This window comes from Schistocerca piceifrons, chromosome X (genome assembly GCF_021461385.2).
Source record: "Schistocerca piceifrons isolate TAMUIC-IGC-003096 chromosome X, iqSchPice1.1, whole genome shotgun sequence".
NCBI lineage: Eukaryota > Metazoa > Arthropoda > Insecta > Orthoptera > Acrididae > Schistocerca > Schistocerca piceifrons.
This window is the reverse complement of record NC_060149.1, coordinates 91900848-91924891: the sequence shown is the minus strand read 5'-3', so window position 1 is coordinate 91924891 and position 24044 is coordinate 91900848. Positions and strand designations below refer to the sequence as shown.

Here is a 24044-nt window from a genome sequence, read left to right as displayed (position 1 = left end):
CGCCCACCGTCAGGAGCTCAGTTTGTCAGTGCACCAGACGATGGTGACATGTCTGATCACTGAAATATTGTGCCCGTTGGAAACTGTGGACCGGCAGTACACCTGTGGACTGTTCGAGCAAGAAATACGCCAGAGAAACTGAAGAATCACATTACGTATAAATGATACTGCATCAATCATCCATTGCTTCTAATAGTTTGATTATTTTCGTATTATTAGGAGTCAGTCATGTAGAACTGTCAAATGATAATTCTTTTGCCATTTGATTGTTACACTGTTTTCTTCTGAATAAACTACTGCAGTTTTGGATTTGTTGCCATTATAGTGGTGTAATAATATACTGCACAGGAAGGTGTCAATATGAACATTCTATGAAAGCTTCTCATCTGTCATCAATTCTAGAAATCTGTTTGTCTTCTGCTAGTAAGTGTAAGGCTTGATTGGCACTGTGATCAGAAATGTGTGTTAGAAGCTTAAGACTTGGCCTGTTAGCTGTGAACTAAGTACTGTGCTAATGCGGAAATGTGTGTGTGAATTCCAGAATTGCTTCAAAATTGCTTCAAACCTGAAGCTGCAATAATGTATCCTGAAGGAAATAAGTCAAATGGTGAATGCATTAACATTTAGATAATAATTCATTGTTGTTGAAAATAGAAAAAAATAAATTGTATTGAATACAATTGTTGTGTTTTATTTTTTTTTCATCAAAGTGCAATGGATAGGAACCCATTATGTATGCATTGCAGTTCTTCAAAATAAAAGCATGTATTTAAAAGAGAACAGTCTGCAGTTGGGAACTGTGTAATTGTTGTATAATTATTCTTAGTGTGCTATGCAGAATTAAGTTGAAGGGGATTTTGTTTTCACTCATTGAAAATATTGTTAGAACATGTGATTGTGTGCTTATGTGTTCCCTCTGTTTACAGGAAATTGATTTGGATATTGGTCGCAATGAAATTCTTGACTTAGCAGGTGAGCAATTAGTTTGGGGCCACTGTGAAAGCTTGGAGGAAGTCCTAAAGCGTGTCCAATTCAAGCATATTAACTTGGAAGCAACATCTCTTGATGATGAGGTTGGTGGTGTTGTTTTGTAATTCTTATAGTGCAGTTGTTCCATTCAAGCAGTTATTATAAATAACTCCCATTTCAGTTTCTACTTATTTTTCCAGTATGTCTGGAATGAAACTGAATCTTCCATTTACTGTATTAATTTATTGAAATTCAATATTCTGAAACATGCTGTCATGTAGTGATATTATTTATAAGTCCTTGGCATTTCCCCCATGAAATTCTGTTTCATCATTGTTATTTTGATGATGTAGCTGACTAACATTGTGTTCTATAGCTGCAATGACGTTAATCTGGATTGGCATTTATTTGGTAATAAATATGGAGCCAGTCACTTTTTTATGATTTATTCAACCATGAACGTGTTTTTGAGCCACTTCAGATGGAGGTGTTACAGAAACATTATCTTGTGGACCCAAGTGTAGTTATATGCAGTGCTGGTGTTTCTGGCAGAAATGACAGAAATTTAGTAATCGGTAACAAAACATTTATGAATCTGAAAGTTTTTTAATATTTTAGGTACTTACAGTGCTCTGCCTTCCGGTATTCACATCACATTGCTTCTTATAACGTGCATTATTACTCTATGTACACAAATAAACACAGTGTGTAGCTACACTTATTTTTACACTGGCTCACAGGATGTAAACATTCGATGTTTTTACAAAGAATACAGATATGACAGATACTGCACTTTTACTGCATAATAGTCTGACATAAACACACTGCACTTTTACTACATAATAGTCTTTGGCAAAACCACACAAATACTATTATGTAGTAAAAGTGCAGTATCTGTCATATCCGTATTCTTTGCAAAAACATCAAATGTTTACATCCTTTGAGCCAGTGTAAAACCAAGTGTACCAACATACTGTGTTTATTTGTGTACATAGTGTAATAATGCACATTATAAGAAGCAATCTGATGTGAATACCAGAAGGCAGAGCACTGTAAGTACCTAAAATATAAAAAACTTTCGGATTCGTAAATGTTTCGTCACCGCTTACTAAATTTCCCTCATTTCCGCCAGCAACACCAGCACTGCATCTAGCTACACTTGGTCCACAAGATAATGTTTCTGTAACACCTCCATCTGGAGATGAGCCTGCAGTGGCTTGAAAACACGTTTCGTGGTTGAATAAATCATAAAAAGCAACTGCTTGCATATTTATTACCAAATAAACACCAGTTTAAATCACAGTTGCAGTTCTGGATGGTAATGAAGTTGGAAGTCAACCTATTTGTGTAAAGTTCTTGAGTTACGTTGATGCTTCAGACCAGACAGAACATTCATGGAAAACCCGTAACCATGGTCAATGTAAAGTGATAAAAAATATTTATTTTTTATCCATGATACAATACCATAGAACACACCATAACACACATAGAACTTAGGGAGGAAAAGGAAAATTAACTCCCAAAATCTGAGACTGAGATAACACTTAAAACAAGAATTATAATAAATGTACAGTATAATAATTAACTTATTTGACAAAGCTTAGTAATAGACAAGTCATGGCATGTAAGTATGAACTACTTGTTGACCACCTTTAATGATTTCGGAAAGCTGTGTGAGAAACCAAATAATTATAAAAGCACAATAAAGTAGACATTAAGCACTCTTATACGAACAGCAGTTTGTATTAATAGATGAATTTCATTGAATTAAAATTTCGTAACACAGTTTGGTGAACCTGAAGTATACCTACAGGGAGTGGTAGGAACAGGAGGAAACCCTTCAACTTGGGTTTGAAAACCTGCAGCTTGTTAGGAACAGCCTCCGAGTTGTGTGGAAATGTGTTTGAAATATATATTGCAGTGTGTGGCACAATTTCTCAAGCAATAGTTGAGAATATAAATATTGTTCATTGGTTGTGTTTGCTTAATTAATGTTGTTATTCCGTTCAGACACCTTTATGTTGTCAGACATTAACCTTGTACAGGAGTTGAACAAAAAACAGGGAAACAACCAAAAATACAACACGTAATATTGAGATCTGGTGACTGTTATGGCCAGGGTGAATGTGACAGTTCATCCTCGTGCTTACAAAACCAGTCCTGGATGATGCGAGCTGTGTGAACGGGGGCCATCACATTGGAACAAAGCATCACCATTTGGAAACAACCATTGGACCATGGGACAGACCTAATTAGCCAAAATGGTCACATTAGCCTTGATATTATGCAGCCTTGCAGAGTAATCGTGGGACCCATGAGATATTGAGATGCGGCTGCCCGAGTCATCACCAAATCCTGCAGTGATTCACGTTTGGGGTGTAAACTCAATCAGGAGTTGGAAACAGTGTGAAACAAGACTCATCTAACAGAATGGCATTCTTGTATTATTTCATAGTCCAGGTATCATGGCTTCGGCACCACATTTACCTATTAAGGGACTTTGCATCACTGATGTGTGGTTTTGGAATTCCAGCTCACCATACTATTCCCAACTTACGAATCTCTCTTCATCTCATTTTTGTGCCGACAGTGTTTGTGAGTGTGACATTCAGTTCTGCAGTGTCTTTTGTGGTTGTAATCCTCTTATTTTTCATCACAGTTCTCTTCAATGACAGTGTGTCATGATCACTCAACACACACTTTTGTCCACACTGTGATTTTGAATGATGTTTTTTCTGCTTTCCCTGTATGCTGTACACATCTTTGATGAAGTGCCTCGTGTAACAAGAAACGCTTCAGCTCCCTTGGTAATGAAAGAACCCATCCTACGAGCACCAGCAGTTTGCCTATGTTCAAATTTGCTTAACTCCAACATAAGTCACTCACAGCTTCACGGAGCACTGTCCTGATCACGACTGACATCTGTGACGTGTTGAGGATATTGCACAGGTGTCGTTCATGGTCAAATACAGCAGCACAACCTGCAGGCTTGACTAGCATCTGCATTTATGTTCAAGCGTGCATTTCTTGGAGTGTTTCCCTTTTTTCTCCAACCTGTGTAAGTGTGTAGTCTTACCACTGTGCAAGTATAAGAATCTCCAGCTAATTAAACAGGTTTACATGAATTTTTGTGAATTAACAGCATATATGGTTTTGATTACTCACTTTTGGAATGCCTGAATACAGTTGGTCCTATACCTTATCATATATATCATCATGGGCAGCAAGTATATATAGTTAATACATTTCAGTGTACCACTGGTGCTGACAGTAAAAAATGTACTAATCATATAGGTAGCAACATTTATCTTCCATTGGACATTGTGAATAGAAACATTCGGCGACAGCTTGTCACATATCCTCAGTTCCATAACTCTGCTTGTTTTCTCCTAATCATTGTAAGACTTGAATAGCAGTGTGATCAGAAATGTGTGTAAGAATCTTAGATGTACTGTGTGCTATTGCAATTAAGACTTGGTCCGTTAGCTGTGAACTAAGTGTTGATGCTCTCCAGAAAATTATTTGTTGCATTATTCACTTCCTGGTATTAATATGGTACAATTCTGCTTGTATGGTCTGCTAATAGGACAGTTTTAGAGATCACCCCTGGTGTGGTGGAGACCTGTGGTGTGACCCTCCACACAGTAGTGGTTGGTGTTCCTACCATGTGACTGCCCACTGGCAGACAGTTTCTGCCAACATAAAGTGATTGGAAATCTTGCGCTGACTGACCTGACTGCATGTAATCTATTACCAAATACTATAATTTTCATACATCTGAAGATGGGATTTTAAAATCTCAGAGCTGCTTGTGGTTTAAATAAATATTAGTGCAACTGAAGCGGATCTCTCTAAATTAATTATCATGCCTCTGAGTTGTGGATGTATTATGTATCAAACTTTGAGCTCCATAATAGTGTGGGCTGTGTTGACACAGAATAGTCTGGATCCTGTGGTCCAACTGAATCAATCATTGACTGGTAATGGTTATGTTTAGCTGCTTCGAGACTATGTGCAGCCATTCATGGATTTCATGTTCCCAAACAACAGTGAAATTTTATGAATGACAATGCACCATGTCTCCGGGCCGCAGTGGTTCACGTTTGGTTTGAAGAACATCCCGGACAGTTCAAGCTAATGATTTGGCCATCCAGACCGCCTGACATGAATCCCATCGAACATTTACGAGACATGATTGAGAGGTCAGTTCATACATAAAACCCTTCACCAGAAACACTTTTGCAATTATGGATGGCTAAGAGGGAACATGGCTCAGTATTTCTGCAGGGGACTTCTTACGACTTGAGTCCATGCCACATTGAGCTACTGTACTGCGCTGGGCAAAAGGATGTCCAATACGATATTAGGAAGTATCCCATGACTTTCACCACCTCGGTGTATGTAACTGTAGTAGACATTTATATTTGACGTAACTATTACTATATGCCTTCAGCATTTTCAAACTGCTGTAATAATAATAAAGTGAATAACACTCTTTGATTATTCCAATTTAACTTATTTTACACCACTGCCCTCACTGTTGTTGTGAAGGAGGTTAATGTCTCTTGACAGAAGTCCTTTGTGATGGCTTTATGGTAATAGATTTAACTCCTTTCCAACATTGTGCTACACCAGGAAGCATTCATTTCTTCACCCCTCTCCTGTTAGTGTTTGAGCATTGGCCAATTCATATCCCAGAAAAGTGTGAAAAATACTGTAGTGGCACATAGTTTGGACTTAGTTGGAGAACAAATGTGCTGCCCATCAAAGACTTCTTTCTGCTTTTTGGTATGTAATGATGCTTCCAGATTTTTTCCTTTGTGACAGTGTGTGTCAACACTCTGTCTCTTACAGAAATATGTAATACTAAAAGGATATGGAAATTTTGCATGGATCTTGTTTTTGTCATCAAGTACGAAATGCATCTACTGGGCACACAATTTGAAGAACCTGAGAACCTCCTTAACAATGGTGTGAGTGTATACGACACTAACATTCAAGTTCCATGGGAAAAGTTTTTAAAAAGTACACGGATTCTCATGAATAATGGCATCAGTATGTCCAACATTCTCACCAGAAATGGTTGTGCTCAGACAATCAGAGCAAATGTCCTCAACAACTGACAGACATGCATCTATTCACTTCCTCTGACTTGTTCAGTCTTCTCACTGAAGACAAAAATCTTAAAACTATCCACTCCTCTATGGCAAACACAACTGAAGAAGTTACCATCTTGTTTCAACTGCCCTTCTCATTGTGCAAATGATGACATATTGTAGGCAGATATCATCATCTGTTCAAAGCATGTATCTTTGGAGTGCTATTTTGCCAAAATATTTTAATATTCTTTCTCTGTTTACCAACTATTTTAACTACACTGCATAGCGGCTTGTGGAGTGTATGTAGATGCAGATATAAATACTGAAAATGTTATGAATCGCAGATAAATGGGAAAGATAAGCTCACTTTTCTTATTTCCTAGTGACTGATATTTAGCAAAATTTTAAGAAAATTTTTAAGTGGTAAAATATATGTTCGATGAATTTTCAAAAGCATTTGATTGTATCGATCATAACACAGTGCCAGAGAACTTACTTTTATATGAATTGCATGGCGTAGCATGAGTGGTTATTTCCTGCTTAAGGCATATGATGACTCCAGTTACACTAGGTGGTTTAACTAATTTATACTGAAACACCTACATAGTGAAAAATTACAAAAGGCATTATTCCAGAAGGTTCAATCATAGGACCTCTGTTGCTGTAGTTGACAAGACTATGTACCATCACCTTTAAACTTGCATGGGTAATTAGTTCTTTCTTAATGGGACCAGATATTGTTGTAAGGTGCAAGAGAGAGAATAATAAATCATGCATTTGTGAAAGTTAATAACATTGTACCATTTCCGAGTTAATTAGCATTGAAGGTAACGTATCAGGCATTACGTGTTCAAATTCAAACAGCCCGCCAGGTGGAATTAGTGTAAGTTGTTCTTATAACATGGATGATGGTGCAAGAGATTGCTAAGCCTTTGGTTTGGGTTCAATCCTTACTACAGTCCCTTGTCCAACTTTCGTATCGCTCTCTTGTTTTTGTTTAGGAAACCAAACAGAGAACATTTTTGGTGACACTGTCTCTGGTGGGCTTCTTGTTTTTATGTGCGCTATGACCTGATTTGCTAACTTCAATGCAATTAACTGGGAAATGGCACAATGTATGAATTTTTTTCGTAACAGTTATTTCTCACCACAACCTGCCCTGCAACGCCCTTACAAGCTTTTCATCCTTTTGCTGGCCACATTGTATATATTGATGATGATATTAAACTAAGGGAAAAAATTTACAGTGAACTTGATAAAAACATAGGTTCAGCTACTTCTGCCTTGGAGACATAGCAATTACAGTGGTCTCCCATTAGCGAGCGTGTTTTTGAAAGAACCACAAATTTTGAAATCACAAGTGGAAAAATGTTCTACTGAAAAATATCTGATTTGATAGTGATTAGATTTTTTTTGTCTATCAAAATGCGTAAATATGGGTACCATATTTGGGGTAATAGCGGATCTCACAGTACCACACTTCTGGACACGCTACTTCAATAAATAAATTATAATTCAAAATGCACCTTATCGAGATGATATTCGGAATATCAAACCAAGAAATTCTCAGAATTACATGTTAGTATAAAAGAAGCAAAAATGTGTGAATACATACCTGGCATGTGAAAATTAAAAATTAAAAATATGCTAAAATTTCAGTTTTTAGTACACTGCTAAAAACGAATGAATGTCATTTATTTAGTGTCTCACCATTAGTGAATCACTGCCTTTTACTAACTAGGGGTTGTCATTTCAACAGACTATTGGTATTTTGTACATCTTATTAGCCAAACTACATTACATCGTGGTAACATACAGTGTGTAATCCTGTCTTCGCAAAGGTTCAAAAAACTTCTCTATAGTGGACTCTTTATTTTGTCTTAATTTTAATGCTGTATTGTCCATCTTAGTTAACATGTTCATCACATCTTTGTTGACTTCAACACTCAAAACCTAAAACTTAACTGTGTCCAGTGCCTCAATAGCCGTTGATGTTGTAGAAACCGATGAATGTCCCATTCATCCTGTTCTTCACTTTCCTCTTGTTTCTCTGCCATATGTTCCTACAACACTTCATCAATTGTCCTGGATTTACAGATGTCAACACTTTCATCACTATCAGGATATTCATCGAAGCTAAGGTAGTCAGTGTTTTCTCCTTGCCCAATTATTTGCTGCCATTGTTCAGCTCCAGCTACTTTGTTTCCTGGTATGATGTCTTCTGTAAAGTATCCGATGAAAGCCAGCCTTCTTGAAGGCGTCTGAGATCATGCTTTCTTGCACGGAATTCCAGGCTCTTGTTACAAAATGCATAGCACCCAAGGTTGTAACCTCATTGTAGAATGGTTACAAGCCAGCCTCTTCTCTGCAAAATCTTACTGTATCTTTGTTTCAGGCATTTTTATAATTCCCCGGTCAAGTGGCTGAAGGTGGCTTCTACAATTGGAAGGGAAAAATATTACATTTATATTATGTAGGTATGATTTATCTTGCAGATGCACTGCACACTGGTCAATAAACAGGATGATTTTTCCTGTTTCTAACGTCCAATGTTGCATCCTAGTCTCTCAAGAATTGTTCAAGTATAAGTGTTTTTATCCATGCATTTGCATTAGATGTGTACCGACATGGAAATGAGTGGACATTTTTGGAGCATTATTAAATCTTCACCTTTCCAGTTATTAGTGGTACCAACGTTTCTGTTCCACTTTCATTACAACATAATAAAACAGTTAGCCTCTCTTTACTAAATTTTCCATCATGGTATTTTTCTCCTCTGACCTCAACAATTTTGTCAGACAGAAAGTGAGAAAATTAGCCAGTTCCATCTGCATTAAAAATCTCATTTGGACTGTATTCTTCTATGATTGATGACAGAGTATGACTGAACAGTGTGAATTCACATTTCCAACCTCAACTTGAACGCATACACTAAATTATGTCGATTCTTAAACCTTTTGATCCAACCATTGGATGCCTTGTAATGTACAAGTCCCAACTTCTGTGCCAAATATATTGCTTTAGCATGAACCAGTGCACCATCAGTTGAAATGTTAGAAGGACGAACTAGTTTTATCCGCTTCAGGAGCACATTTACCAGCTCTGGAAACTGACAGTTGTGCAGTAATTTTCATTTGCCATTGCCTCCTTCCAAACATGCTGCTTCAATTATTTTTCATTTGTTGACTATTGTACAAAAGAAAAGAAGAAAAAAGAGAGAAAAAAAGCATGAACTGAAAGTTAATCAAACATTGAACATGAGCAAAGGAAACCAGTGACTCAATTACACGCTACTCAGTTTGTTTGTCCGCAACCGAAACTGGATGTCATTGAAGCTATTGCCAACCTTTACAAACTACTGCCACATGTCATTTCTGCCATAGACAATGATCCATGAGACTTGCAGAGTTGCTGACACTGAACAGCACTGGCCCCATGCAGATTTCCACACCACATGGCCGTGAACTTCCTACTCCCGCCACTCTCACAACTCACTGTGGCAAAAGTTGTGACAAACAGTACCGATAGTGCAAAATTTGAATGCACAAACCAGGCAGGGAGAATGCACAAATGAGTCAGTTTAACATGTATTTAATACAATTGTGACTGGGACTTCCAAGAATGAACATACTATGCAGGAAAACACGGTAATGAGGAATTTGCTAACTGAGTTCTGCAGTTGTAAATTAACACGTTTTACTGAGTTTCATTCACTAATGTCCTATGGGATAATGATTCTGTGTTTCTCTTCACTTAAACAACTATTCACTATGCAAGAGAAAGTAAGTGTCATTATGTCGCAACTAGCAAGGCTACCTTCAGTTTCATAGTACATTTATTTTTTGCTAACATTTTTTGTCAGTTACATTTTGGTGAGTGAGAGCAATGATGATGATTGAAAATGTAGTATGGATATAAACCTACCCATAATAGGAGTAAGCGGTGTAATATTTACTTATACATATCATTCCCAAGCTATATATACTCCATGGTGATGCTAAAAGGTATGCAGCTTAAAATGCCACCCTTTAAGAGTGAGAGAAGGGAAGCATTTTAATTCCCACTGATGCTGAGTGAGAAAAAATATACATTATCTCAAGGTTTTGTAAAAATTTATTTAGATGTCAAGTTCTGTAGGACCAAATTGAGGAGCAAATCTCCAAGGTCATGGAACGTGTCAGTACATGAAATTACAACATAAAAGTAATAACAGATAAAAATAAAATGTTTATGAACCCAAAAAAAGTCAAACCATAAGTTTCAGTAAACACAGTCAACAATATAATGTAAGAATCAGCTTACTTTTTCAAGGAACTCCTCAACAGAATAGGAGGAGTGACCAACGAGGAAACTCTTCAGTTTCGATTGAAAGTGCATGGATTACTGCTAAGAGTTTTGAATTATTGTGGTAGCTTATTGAAAATGGATGCAGCAGTATACTGCACACCTTTCTGCACAAGAGTTAAGGAAGTCTGATCCAAATGCAGGTTGGATTTCTGCTGAGTATTCACTGAGTGAAAGCTGCTTATTCTTGGGAATAAACTGATATTGTTAATGAGAAACAACAGTAAAGAATATATATATTGAGAGGCCAATGTCAAAATACCCAGACTAGTGAACTGGGGTTGACAAGAGGTTCGCGAATTTACACCACATATTGCCCGAACTACTCGTTTCTGAGCCAAAAATATCCTTTTAGAATGGGAAGAGTTACCCCAAAATATAATATCATAGAACATAAGTGAATGAAAATAAGCAAAGTAGACTAATTTTCATGTCGAACGATCACTAACTTCAGATACTGTTTGAATAGTAAAAATGACAGCATTAAGTCATTGAACAAGATCCTTTCCACAACAGTTTACTATCTATCTGAACACCTAGAAATTTGAACTGTTTAGTTTCACTAATCATATACCTATCCTGTGAAGTTAAAATGTAAGGTTTTGTTGAATTATGTTAGATGAATCTTACAGTGGTTTTTAGCATCAGTTTATTTTCTACAAGCCATAACCTTAGGTCATTTGAAACGGAGCCAGTGTTGCACACAACATCCTTTATTCTATTACTGATAAATCAGATCTTTGTACAATATTTAACAATCATTTTCTGAGCATTGCTAGTGAATTAAATAAAAATTTAGTTTCTACAGGGAATCCAACTCTCTTAGAAAATGCCTTTCTGAGACTGATGTCTGAAATACTTCTCTGTGATACATAAAAGAGAGAGATTGAGTCAATAATTAAATCACTGAAAACTAAGGACTCTCATGGGTATGATAGAGTGCCTAGCAGAATATTAAAGTACTGTGCTGCACATGTTTGTCATATTTGTAATTTTTCCTTTAAGAATGGGCAGTTTCCTGAATGATTAAAATACTCAGTAGTAAAGCCGCTTTATAAAAAGGGAGAAGGGGATAATGTAGACAATTTTAGACCTATTTCTATACCATCAGTGTTTGCTAAAGTTATTGAAAAGGCTATGTATGTAAGGATAATTGATCATTTTATATCACACAATTTGCTATCAAATGTACAGTTCAGCTTTAGAAGTCTTTTAACAACTGAACATGCTACATGCTCTTTTCTCTGGATGGGTTAAACACATTTCGAAAGCTACACATATTTTTTGATTTAACTAAGACGTTTGATTGTGTTGATCGCAAAATATTGCTCCAGATGTTGGACCATTACGGAATACTGGGAGTAGCTCACAATTGGTTCACCTCTTACTTCAACAACAGACAGCAAAAGGTCATTATTCACAATGTAGAGAATGGCTGTGATGCAGAGTCTGAGTGGAGTACAGTCAAATGGGGGGTGCCCCAGGGATCACTGTTGGGGCCACCCCTGTTCCTTTTTTTCTATACATGATATGCCTTCTAGTATTATGGATAACTCTGAAATATTTCTGTTTGCTGATGACACTAGCCTGGTAGTAAAGGATGTTGTGTGCAACAGCTTGGTAAAGTTTGTGTCATTGCAGGTTAATGTAAGCATGAAATAAGCCATTGGAAGTGTGAAATGTTGATACATTAATAAACAGTGTAATTGCCAGAATGTTGAATGCAAGCATGCAAATGTGCATGAATTATGTTGTGCAGGTGCCAGATGTCAGTTTGTGGGATTGAGTTCCGTGTGTGTTGCACTGGGTGGTCAATATAGGGATGGTTAATGCTGTTTGTGGATGACACTGGAGTTGTCGTCTGATGATGTCCCATATTTGCTCAATTGGAGACAGATCTAGCGATCGAGCAGGCCAAGGCAACATGTTGACACTCTGTAGATAATGTTGGATTACAACAATGGTATGTGGGTGAGCATTATCCTGTTGGAAAACGCCCCCTGGAATGCTATTCATGTGTGACAGCAGAACAGGTCAAATCACCAGATTGATGTACAAATTTGCATTCGAGGTGCATGGAGTAACAGTGAGAGTGCTCCTGCTGTTATATGAAAGTGCACCAAAGATCATAACCACAAGTGTATGTATGGCGCATCTAGCAGGCAGACAAGGTGGTTGCAGGCCCTCAACTGGCCTCTTTCTATCCAACATGCAGCCATCACAGGCACTGAGGCAGAATCAGCTTCCATCAGAAAACACAGCAGACATCCACCCTGCCCTTCAATTAACTCTCACTTGACACGACCGAAGAAGTAAATGGCGGTGGTTAGGGTTCAGTGAAATGCACACTACAGGGCATTTGGCTCCATGCTATCCTTGAAGTAACAATTTGTTGTGCCACTGTGGTGCCAGCTGCTGCTCAGATTGCTGCTGCAGATGCAGACAATGCACCAGAGCCTTAGTCTTCCCTCTCTCTAGTGCCACGTAGCCATCCAGAACCTGGTCTTCTTGTGACCATACATTCGCAGTGACCACCGCTGCCAGCAATCGTGTATGTTGGCTACATTCCTGCCAATTCTTTCTGCAATATCACAGAAGGAACATCCAGCTTCTCATAGCCTTAGTACACGACCTCGTTCAAACTCAGTGAGGTGTTGATAATGGCATCTTTGTCACCTTAAGGGTGTTCTTGAGTACCATCAACTCACCATGTCCAACCTCAAAGGTAAGTAATGCACATGGCTATTACAGCCTGTATTTAAAGCAAACCTGATTTTCATCCTTATAGTGGCACTACTAGCACACTGTTATGCAACTGGTACAAAATTTGACTAGACATCATCTTTCAGATGTAGAAACATGCCTACTAACTTTGTCTACTCAACTCCTTCTTGGTGCTGCCATTTTTTCCCATCATTGTCTATGTATGACACACACACACACACACACACACACACACACACACACACACACACACAGCCCCATAATTATGCATGGGCTCTGGCTCATGGTGGTAAATTGTGTTGAGGGGGGGGGGGAGAAGGGGGGGGTAGAATTCTTATTAGTTAAAGGGAAATTGTAGGTAGATGGATCGAGATGGATGCATCATGCAAATGGCAACACTGCCTCTCCGATGTTTTGTATGGCTAGATAGAGATGCGTCAGATGTAGAAGCAGAACGTCTGATGTAGTGTGGTATCAGCTTGGTGCTTTTATTTTTGTATTTGTATTTCTCCTTGTTTTATTGATGTGCTGAGGTTCTGTTATAAAGCAAACATCAATATTGATAAAGCAAACATCAATATTGACAGTAGGAAATACCTCAGTCGTGCAAACTACAAAAAATTTGTTGAACAAAAAATGAGGAAGGGGGGGGGGGGGGAATATTAGATCAGATGCCAAAGTTACTCACGTTTTTCATTACCAGAAGACTAGATTCTGTAACTGCAAGTTCCTTGTCACCTGAGAAACCTACAACTGAGTCGAAGTGCAGCAGCAGTTGTGAAAAGCTTGATGTTAGTGAATCTGAAATTGATAACCATCACACAAACAATTCCACAGATGAACCAGAGTTAGGCCTAGGGGCAGTGTAGTCATATTTCACAATTGATGAAGGTCCTTTCTTACAAAACTGAATTAATCAGAGTTGAAACTGTGATTTTGTAAAGTCAGAGTGAGCATAACCTGATAAATGAAGATATATTTCCAAAGATCTGTTTGGAAGGAAATTGTTGAATCAAAACATTGTGTAACACGATTACTTGATTTACTCTTCCAGTCAGGGGTCACTTTGCTGTGTACCGTGTAAACTGTTGGGGGTATATATTAGTTCATTGCAAGTGGCTTTAGTGATAGGAAACACGCTGATTAAAGGTTAACTGAACATGAAAATTCCATTGCACGTTGCGATTGTGTTGTGAATTTCAAAGAAAGGGGAGTTGATAAACAACTGTAAAGTTGATAAACAAATTGTTACTCAGTTACAAGTAGTAAAGTATTGGAGAAATATACTAACGGGGATAGTGGCTATAGTGGAAAAACTTCTTGCAAAGAGATTGCCATTTTGTAGCAATTAAGAAAAGTTTGGTTTCCTTAGGAATGCTATTTTTATGATGTGTTTAGAGCTGACAGCTGAATTTGATCCTTTCTTAGAAGGTCATATAGCTAAATATGGAAACCAAGGTAAAGGAAATACCTCATATTTACCGTTTACCACTTATGGAGAAATGGTAAATATTATGGGGAAGGAGTGTCACAGAACAGATCATAAAAGAGATAATTCATGCAAGGTATTTCTCAATTGTTGTGGGTTCTAACCTTAATGTATCAAACTGTGATCAATGAAGTTCCATTACACAAAATGTGAATAAAAATGGTGTACCACAAGAGTTGTTTGTAGAGTTTATGAGAAATGCTCGGCCTACCAGGAAAGAATTGACAGATGCAGTATGTAAGTTCCTCAACTCCCGGGTATTAGAGATAAGCAACTGCCACGGCCAAAGTTATGATAATGCTGCAAATATTGCAGGAATCTACTCGGGCCTAACAAACCGGAATCAAGTTCTTCAATTCCTTGGCAGTTTTGATCCCTGGTTCCACACCTTCCCTTAATCTGGTTGGATCAAGTGCAGCCACAAGTTGTAAAGTGGCTACAACATTTTTTGACATGCTACAAACAATTTACAATATTTTTTTTCAGCATATGTAGAATACTGTAAAATTCTGCAGTCGGTTTTTGAAGATGGAAACTTATGTTTAAAGTTTCTGTGCATTACAAGACAGTCAGCCTTTCAAAAGCATAAATGCTAATTGAGATGCAGTCAATAATTATGCTTAACTTCTTTCATAGATGAGATGACGGGGTCTTTTGAAGTGTACAAAATGTCGGGGGAGAGAAAACTGGAGACTAAACAACAGCTTGAGCGAGTCTATGAAACTAAAGAAAAACATGTCATGAAATGAATAAAAGTTCTTTGATGACTCAGACTCTTGAGTCAGAAAATGAAACTGTGGTTTGAAAATCTGATGGTGACTTATTGAAGACCAGTTACGTAATTATACTATCCACAGAACTGAATAAGCATCTTGGGAGTCTAGAAAGAGTTTCCTGAAAAGTTCTTGTTCTTATCCAGGTTGATGAAAACGGACTCTGATGAAGTCTATAATATTGCAAAACAACTGCAGCATGTTTGTTCAGAGGATATAGAGGCGTCTTTGGAACAGAATATGTCCATTTCAAAAGCTTCCTTTTGAGTTCTGGATATGTGAATAATCCTCCTTTGACTGTCTTAAATAAAATGCCAAGAGAGAAATATGTATTTGATATTTGTTCAAACATCAGAATTGCTCTTAAAATTTATTTGAAAACACTAGCAACAAATTGCTCTTCTGAATGATACTTTTCCATTCTTGGAAGGGTTAAGAACTATTTGCTTGCTTCTCAGACTAGGGGCATTTGAATCATCTGGCTGTACTAGCAGTAGAAAATTATGAGACTGTGAATCTGGACTTTGAGAATGTGACAAATCTGTTTGCTTGGTAACAAGGCAAGAAGAAAGCCATTGAACTACTGAAATCCTTTGTTGGTATACCAATCGTTTTTTTTTTTCTATTGAGTTATCCTGTGTGTGTGGATAATAATAGTAAATGTTTGGCATCTCCATCCTGAATTTTGGACATGCTGCACCCCGTCTTTCTACTCTGAACTCAATGTTAGTTACCATAATTCCATACAGTATTTTCTTTTTTCGAAAATTTCTTCTTTAAATAGTATATACCTATTTTAAATACAGTGTTTACAGTTCTGCTGCTAAATTGTTTCATAATTCCCTATTATTGGGCCCATATATACAGGGTGTTTCAAAAATGACCGGTATATTTGAAACGGCAATACAAACTAAACGAGCAGCGATAGAAATACACCGTTTGTTGCAATATGCTTGGGAGAACAGTACATTTTCAGGCAGACAAACTTTCGAAATTACAGTAGTTACAATTTTCAACAACGGATGGCGCTGCGGTCTGGGAAACTCTATAGTACGATATTTTCCACATATCCACCATGCGTAGCAATAATATGGCGTAGTCTCCGAATGAAATTACCCGAAACCTTTGACAACGTGTCTGGCAGAATGGCTTCACATGCAGATGAGATGTACTGCTTCAGCTGTTCAATTGTTTCTGGATTCTGGCGGTACACCTGGTCTTTCAAGTGTCCCCACAGAAAGAAGTCACAGGGGTTCATGTCTGGCGAATAGGGAGGCCAATCCACGCTGCCTCCTGTATCTACATCTACATCTACATCTATACTCCGCGAGCCGCCTTACGGTGTGTGGCGGAGGGTACTTATTGTACCACTATCTGATCCCCCCTTCCCTGTTCCATTCACGAATTGTGCGTGGGAAGAACGACTGCTTGTAAGTCTCCGTATTTGCTCTAATTTCTCGGATCTTTTCGTTGTGATCATTACGCGAGATATATGTGGGCGGTAGTAATATGTTGCCCATCTCTTCCCGGAATGTGCTCTCTCGTAATTTCGATAATAAACCTCTCCGTATTGCGTAACGCCTTTCTTGAAGTGTCCGCCACTGGAGCTTGTTCAGCATCTCCGTAACGCTCTCGCGCTGACTAAATGTCCCCATGACGAATCGCGCTGCTTTTCGCTGGATCATGTCTATCTCTTCTATTAATCCAACCTGGTAAGGGTCCCATACTGATGAGCAATACTCAAGAATCGGACGAACAAGCGTTTTGTAAGCTACTTCTTTCGTCGATGAGTCACATTTTCTTAGAATTCTTCCTATGAATCTCAACCTGGCGCCTGCTTTTCCCACTATTTGTTTTATGTGATCATTCCACTTCAGATCGCTCCGGATAGTAACTCCTAAGTATTTTACGGTCATTACCGCTTCCAATGATTTACCACCTATGGCATAATCGTACTGGAATGGATTTCTGCCCCTATGTATGCGCATTATATTACATTTATCTACGTTTAGGGAAAGCTGCCAGCTGTCGCACCATGCATTAATCCTCTGCAGGTCCTCCTGGAGTACGTACGAGTCTTCTGATGTTGCTACTTTCTTATAGACAACCGTGTCATCTGCAAATAGCCTCACGGAGCTACCGATGTTGTCAACTAAGTCATTTATGTATATTGTAAACAATAAAGGTCCTATCACGCTTCCCTGCGGTACTCCCGAAATTACCTCTACATCTGCAGATTTTGAACCGTTAAGAATGACATGTTGTGTTCTTTCTTCTAGGAAATCCTGAATCCAATCACAAACCTGGTCCGATATTCCGTAAGCTCGTATTTTTTTCACTAAACGTAAGTGCGGAACCGTATCAAATGCCTTCCTGAAGTCCAGGAATACGGCATCAATCTGCTCGCCAGTGTCTACGGCACTGTGAATTTCTTGGGCAAATAGGGCGAGCTGAGTTTCACATGATCTCTGTTTGCGGAATCCATGTTGGTTATGATGAAGGAGATTTGTATTATCTAAGAACGTCATAATACGAGAACACAAAACATGTTCCATTATTCTATGTTTCGGATAGCCCAAAGCAATCACACGATCATCGAAATATTCATTCAGGAAATTAAAGACGTCGGCCGTGCGATGTGGCCGGGCACCATCTTGCATAAACCACGAGGTGTTTGCTGTGTCGTCTAAGGCAGTTTGTACCGCCACAAATTCACGAAGAATGCCCAGATAGTGTGATGCAGTAATCGTTTCGGATCTGAAAAATGGGCCAGTGATTCCTTTGGAAGAAATGGCGGCCCAGACCATTACTTTTTGACGATGCAGGTACGATGGGACTGCAACATGGGGCTTTTCGGTTCCCCATATGCGCCAGTTCTGTTTATTGACGAAGCCGTCCAGGTAAAAATAAGCTTCGTCAGTAAACCAAATGCTGCCCACATGCATATCGCCGTCATCAATCCTGTGCACTATATCGTTAGCGAATGTCTCTCGTGCAGCAATGGTAGCGGCGCTGAGGGGTTGCCGCGTTTGAATTTTGTATGGATAGAGGTGTAAACTCTGGCGCATGAGACGATACGTGGACGTTGGCGTCATTTGGACCGCAGCTGCAACACGGCGAACGGAAACCCGAGGCCGCTGTTGGATCACCTGCTGCACTAGCTGCGCGTTGCCCACTGTGGTTGCCGTACGCGGTCGCCCTACCTTTCCAGCACGTTCATCCGTCACGTTCCCAGTCCGTTGAAATTTTTCAAACAGATCCTTTATTGTATCGCTTTTCGGTCCTTTGGTTACATTAAACCTCCGTTGAAAACTTCGTCTTGTTGCAACAACACTGTGTTCTAGGCGATGGAATTGCAACACCAGAAAAATCCTCTGTTCTAACGAATAAACCATGTTGTCCACAGCACACTTGCACGTTGTGAACAGCACACACTTACAGCAGAAAGACGACGTACAGAATGGCGCACCCACAGACTGCGTTGTCTTCTATATCTTTCACATCACTTGCAGTGCCATCTGTTGTTGACAATTGTAACTACTGTAATTTCGAAAGTTTGTCCGCCTGAAAATGTACTGTTGTCCCAAGCATATTGCAACAAACGGTGTATTTCTATCGCTGCTCGTTTAGTTTTTATTGCCGTTTCAAATATACCGGTCATTTTTGAAACACCCTATATATATATATATATATATATATATATATAGAGGGTATGGGGGGGAAAAAAAAAACACTGACAAGGCTTATTATGTTGTATGGGGAGGCAAACTGATTGGTTTTCAGAAAGAAACCCATATCTGGAAATGCATGGCTTGTGTGCTGCAGAGCATTGAAGTCTGAGAATGAACAATTGTGATGGTTTGCTCTGATTCACTTTGGTGTCTGAATATGGAAGATAGGCAAACCTTTAGCCATCTGTGTACTTTGGATGGATGACTGGAGCCGAATAACATTCCTGCACATGCTCTACAGTCCTCCACAAAGCCCTCGTGCACATCCTACTGCAGACCTTGTCTGATCTGACAGTGCAGTAACGTTGTTGACAGCAGTATGACATGTACCAGTACACAGCTGCGGAAATGACCAACATGGGGCTTGCATATGGCAAAGTAGATTGCAATGGGATAGCTGCTGTAAGACTGTACGCGGAATATTTTCCAAACTGACGTACCCCACATCATTCCACATTCGCAGCCATTGAGGGACGCCTCATAGAAGCTCGAAAGTTGCACGTTTTTCTGTGTGAGGTGTATCCATTGTACAGTAAAGTAGTTGCACTTCATTCTTGGTACTTGCGAATACTATCCCCAGTCTACTGTTTGGCCCCAGGTAGGTGCCGAAATGTGATGCGGGTCATCCACTCTCGGCTAGAATGCTACAGTTGTTGGAGAAAGTGCTGACAATGTTTGAAGAGGATCCAGCCACCAATACTTGGCAGGTGGCACAGGTGCTGCACATGGGCAAAAGTACCATATGATGTGTTGTCCAGGAACACCAGCACCATTGTTGTCCAGGAACACCAGCACCATCTGTACCATCTGCAGAAAGTCAAGGCATTACAGGAGGAGGACGGGGTAGAATTTGTGCAGTGATATTTACAACAATGCATACTCCAGCCACAGTTCTTGAGCTTGGTGCTCTTCATGGATGAATGCCCGTTTACTAGAGATGGCATATTGAACTTGCTCAATATGCATGCTTGGGTGGGCAAAAACCCACGTGTGCAGGTGATTCAAAATCACCAACACCAGATTGGTTTTAACATCTGGACCAGGGTAATTGGTAACTGTATCGTTGAGCCATATCTAGTGCCAAACAGACTAACAGTAGCAATGTTCCTCACACTTGTTAAGGATGATTTGCCTACCACATTGATGTAGTGCCACTAAATGTTCAGGTGGATATGTGGCTGCAACACAACAGAGCTCCAGCATGTTTTGATCTCGATGTGCAGAATCACCACACCATCGTATATCACAATCGATGGAATGGTAGAGGTGAAACAGTTCTATGGCCAGCATGGTAGACAGATTGGACACCTTTCGTGTGGGGTAGTATGAAGAGTATGCTGTATGGCACACTTGTAACGTCAGCAGAGGACCATATTGTGGTCAAGTCCACAGAGTGATTGAAAAACTGAAAAAGACAACCACATGTTTTGGCTCATGTGTATGAGGCTCAGCATTGTTGATGTAGACCCTACATCAACATTGGAGGTATGCAGTTTAAATCCTGTTTGTAATGTACAAAGCTTGATGTGCTACTCATGTTGTGTTTATTGACGTAATGTGGAACACACACTCATCTCAGACTTTGACACTCTCCATTACCAAAACAATGTGTTTCCAGATATGGGTTCTTTCTTGAAAACTGATCAATGTGCCTTCCCGCACAACATATTAAGCATTGTCAGTGTTTTTAGGGATACCCTGGATATATAATATGTACCATGATTTTTACGTAGTAGTACCTTGATGCAAAACAAATGAGACTGATGACATCTGCGAGACTATTTGGCATAGCATATCGAACTATTTGGCATAGCATATCGGTGAACAACTGCTTTTCAATGTTGAACTGTGTCCATATGTTGTGACAAGTTTTATCAAAACTGATCTACTATGGCACAGCAGGTGAATAGTTCACTGCAAATATTGTCTTGTGCACTACCAGAAGGTAGAAATGTGGGAGTTTCCATACAGCCACACAAAAAATGATGTGCGGAAATGTTAGGAATTGTGGAATGGACATGTGCAGATGTGTACAGACTAAAGTGGGTCCTACATTGAAGCCAACACCCACTGCTTGAACATATTTGGTAAGTACATAAATACTTTTACTTTTATGTCAAATTTCACAAAGGGCATTTTCTGATGGAATGCAGTATCTGTAGTAAACTGCTCGTCCAGTGCCGCTCAATTGATCAATTTTGACAAAACTTAACAGATCATGAGAACACAGTCTAGAATTGGGAAACAGTCACTCACTAATATACTACAATATATAGGTCTGTAGTCTTTTTTGTTTTGTGTTGAGGTAGTATATACTGATGGCTCAGGCAAGACATCTTCCTTGACATTTTGATAGTTTCCCTGCAATCATATCTTCACATTAAGGCTTCCAAATGAATTTGCAGTGGTTGTCACCAAGCTATATGGGATAGATGAACTGTCATCAGGGGATGAAATTTGTCATCTGCTCTTATTCCCTTAGTGCTCCAAACATGTTACAGCAAATGTACCCAGCAGCGAAAATGGACTAAAATATACAGATTCACTTCTGGTCCTACAGCAGGTGGAGCAGGCTATGGGGATATTTTGCAATCTGGAGAAATGAGGTCGTAACATATGGGTCAAGGAAGTCCATTGGTATACAGTGTGCAATTCTTCTGCTTATTGATTCAGTGCTGTGCAAGAGTGAGAGGAGTATCTGAAGACTGGAGCCAGTAACATGCAACTATTCTGGTCACTGTACTCCTACATGGAACTCTGTCCACTTATTGGTGATTTCATATTCCAGTGAGAGCTATCAGTGCATTCATCCAAGGATCTGATGCACCCCAATTTTGTGGAGTTTATTTCATACACTGGCGAGAGTGCAGCTGTAAACTTGAGTGTGACATGGCATGTTGTGCTTACATGAAGTGTTGCTGAATGTGAAGTTATTTAGGGGCCAGAAAAAAAAAGCCTCGCACTCAGTGCAGTTTGAATTGATGATCCTAAGACTTCTGTAACCTTGATCCACTGAGCTACCAACTATGAAGTAATTCTGTCACTCACATTGCAGGATTCACTTGTTGAGTTATAGTTGAACTAGATTCTTATTCATTTTTGTAAGTTGCGATTGTATGTATTTAGATGCCTGTCTGCAAACATTAATGAACTCAACCACAAAGGAAAAAAAATAACAATAGGCTATTTTGTACAATTATTTTGAAATAGATCAGGTTCATGTTGCATATTCTGTCAAAACCTGGTCAATTCTGTCAATGATTGTAAAAATTACTGTTGTATTTTGGCTTAGCTGTCTTGGAAGTGCTTCAGAGAAGGAATTGTGTGTTACTCTGATTTTCTTGTTACAACAGCATTCATTTGGCATGGGATCTGGATTATTTGCTATTAGCACTGTTATGTGAAGGTATTGAAAAATCTTCCACTTCCAAAATTATGCAATGTAAAAAGCACATAGGTTTATTAGTACTGTACATAATAAAATATGGCACTCTCAACAAGTTTTTAACAAAAAAATCTGGACCTCTTTGTGTGTGTTTTTATTGCCACCTATATAATACGTAATTTTACTAGTTTTTATCCAAAAGAATTACCATAAATCAAGTTTGAGCATTACAATAATAATAATAATAATAATAATAATAATAATGGAAAACGGAAAAATGGAGTATGCTAGAACAGCCAAGAAGCTATATGGCGTCTTTCAAAAATTCTTCTTTCAAAAAGTCTGGGAAATGGAAGCTATACAGGAAGATTGGAAAACAGTATTAATTCATCCAGTCCACAAAAAAGGAAGTAAAACTGCCCCCAACAACTATAGTTGTTTATTCAAAAACTGTAGGAAACAGGCTGGAAGGCAAGCTCATTCAGTGTTTAGGAGAGTACTGAAGAGGTTTTAGAAAAGCACGATCAACTGTGAAACAAATTTTAAATCCAAAATTTATAATCAGGTATAGAAAAATGAGATCCAAAGCATTTATACAACATTTGTAGACTTCAAAAAAGCATATGATTCAGTTTACAGGAAAACATTATACGACACTTTAAAAGAGTTTGGAGCTGACAACGAATCGGTGGGAGTCACAAAAGACACATTAACAAATACGAAATGCAACATTAAATTTTTAGGCAAGACCGCCTTGCTGTTTGAGATCAAAACTGGGGTAAAACAAGCACATGTATTGTGTCCCATCTGATGTTCAATTGTGTACTAGAAAATCTGCATCTTGTGAAAAAAACAGAGTATATGACAGATGTGGGAGAGGACTCAGAATATGTGGACTCTGATTATCTAAGAATAAAAACGTGTCTGCAAAATTTAAATATCTAGATGAAATAATACAACCAAATGCTTTGGACGAAAAAGCTAACTTAGCAAGAACAAGTAAAATGAGATGGCTTTTCGACTAACAAACGACCTGTATAACAAGAAATCTATCTCATAATAGGAAAACTGGTGCTACAATGCTGTCATTAAATCAGAATGCCTTTGGACTTCAGAACACCTTTCATTAAGTACAGCTAAGCAATTAGGTCAGCTTCAAAAGAAGGAAAGAAAAATAATCAGGGAAGTCTGGGGACCAAAATATGAGAATGGGAAACATAAATTAAGAAATAATAAAGAAATTTATAAAAAATAGAACCAATATCAGACACAATGAGGAAGAGAAGAGTTGAATTCAGTGGACACAGCTAGATGAAAAGAGGATAATAAAATAGAATTTATAAGTTTTTGACAAAAACCCAAAAACATCAATGACATGAGTCAAAGAAGTTAAAGTAAACCTCAGATAATTGGAAATAATGAAGGAAGAAATGAGAGAAAGGTTCAGAGTAAAAGTAAAAAGTTTCAAAGGCTTGAAGGAGAAAATAAAGAAAGAAAAAAAAAAGTGCGGTAAGGGTAGAAGAAAGAAGA

At 38.6% G+C, this 24044-nt stretch overlaps 1 protein-coding gene across 1 annotated transcript in view; it reads left to right on the top strand.

The window, feature by feature from the left end:
• The window catches only part of LOC124722193 (protein phosphatase 1 regulatory subunit 37), a 242714-nt gene that overhangs the window by 43177 nt on the left and 175493 nt on the right, over window positions 1-24044 (top strand). Inside the window, exon 3 of the mRNA XM_047247391.1 lies at window positions 927-1073. Coding sequence (XP_047103347.1) covers window positions 927-1073 — 147 coding nt within the window. The remainder of the gene's footprint in view (window positions 1-926; window positions 1074-24044) is intronic.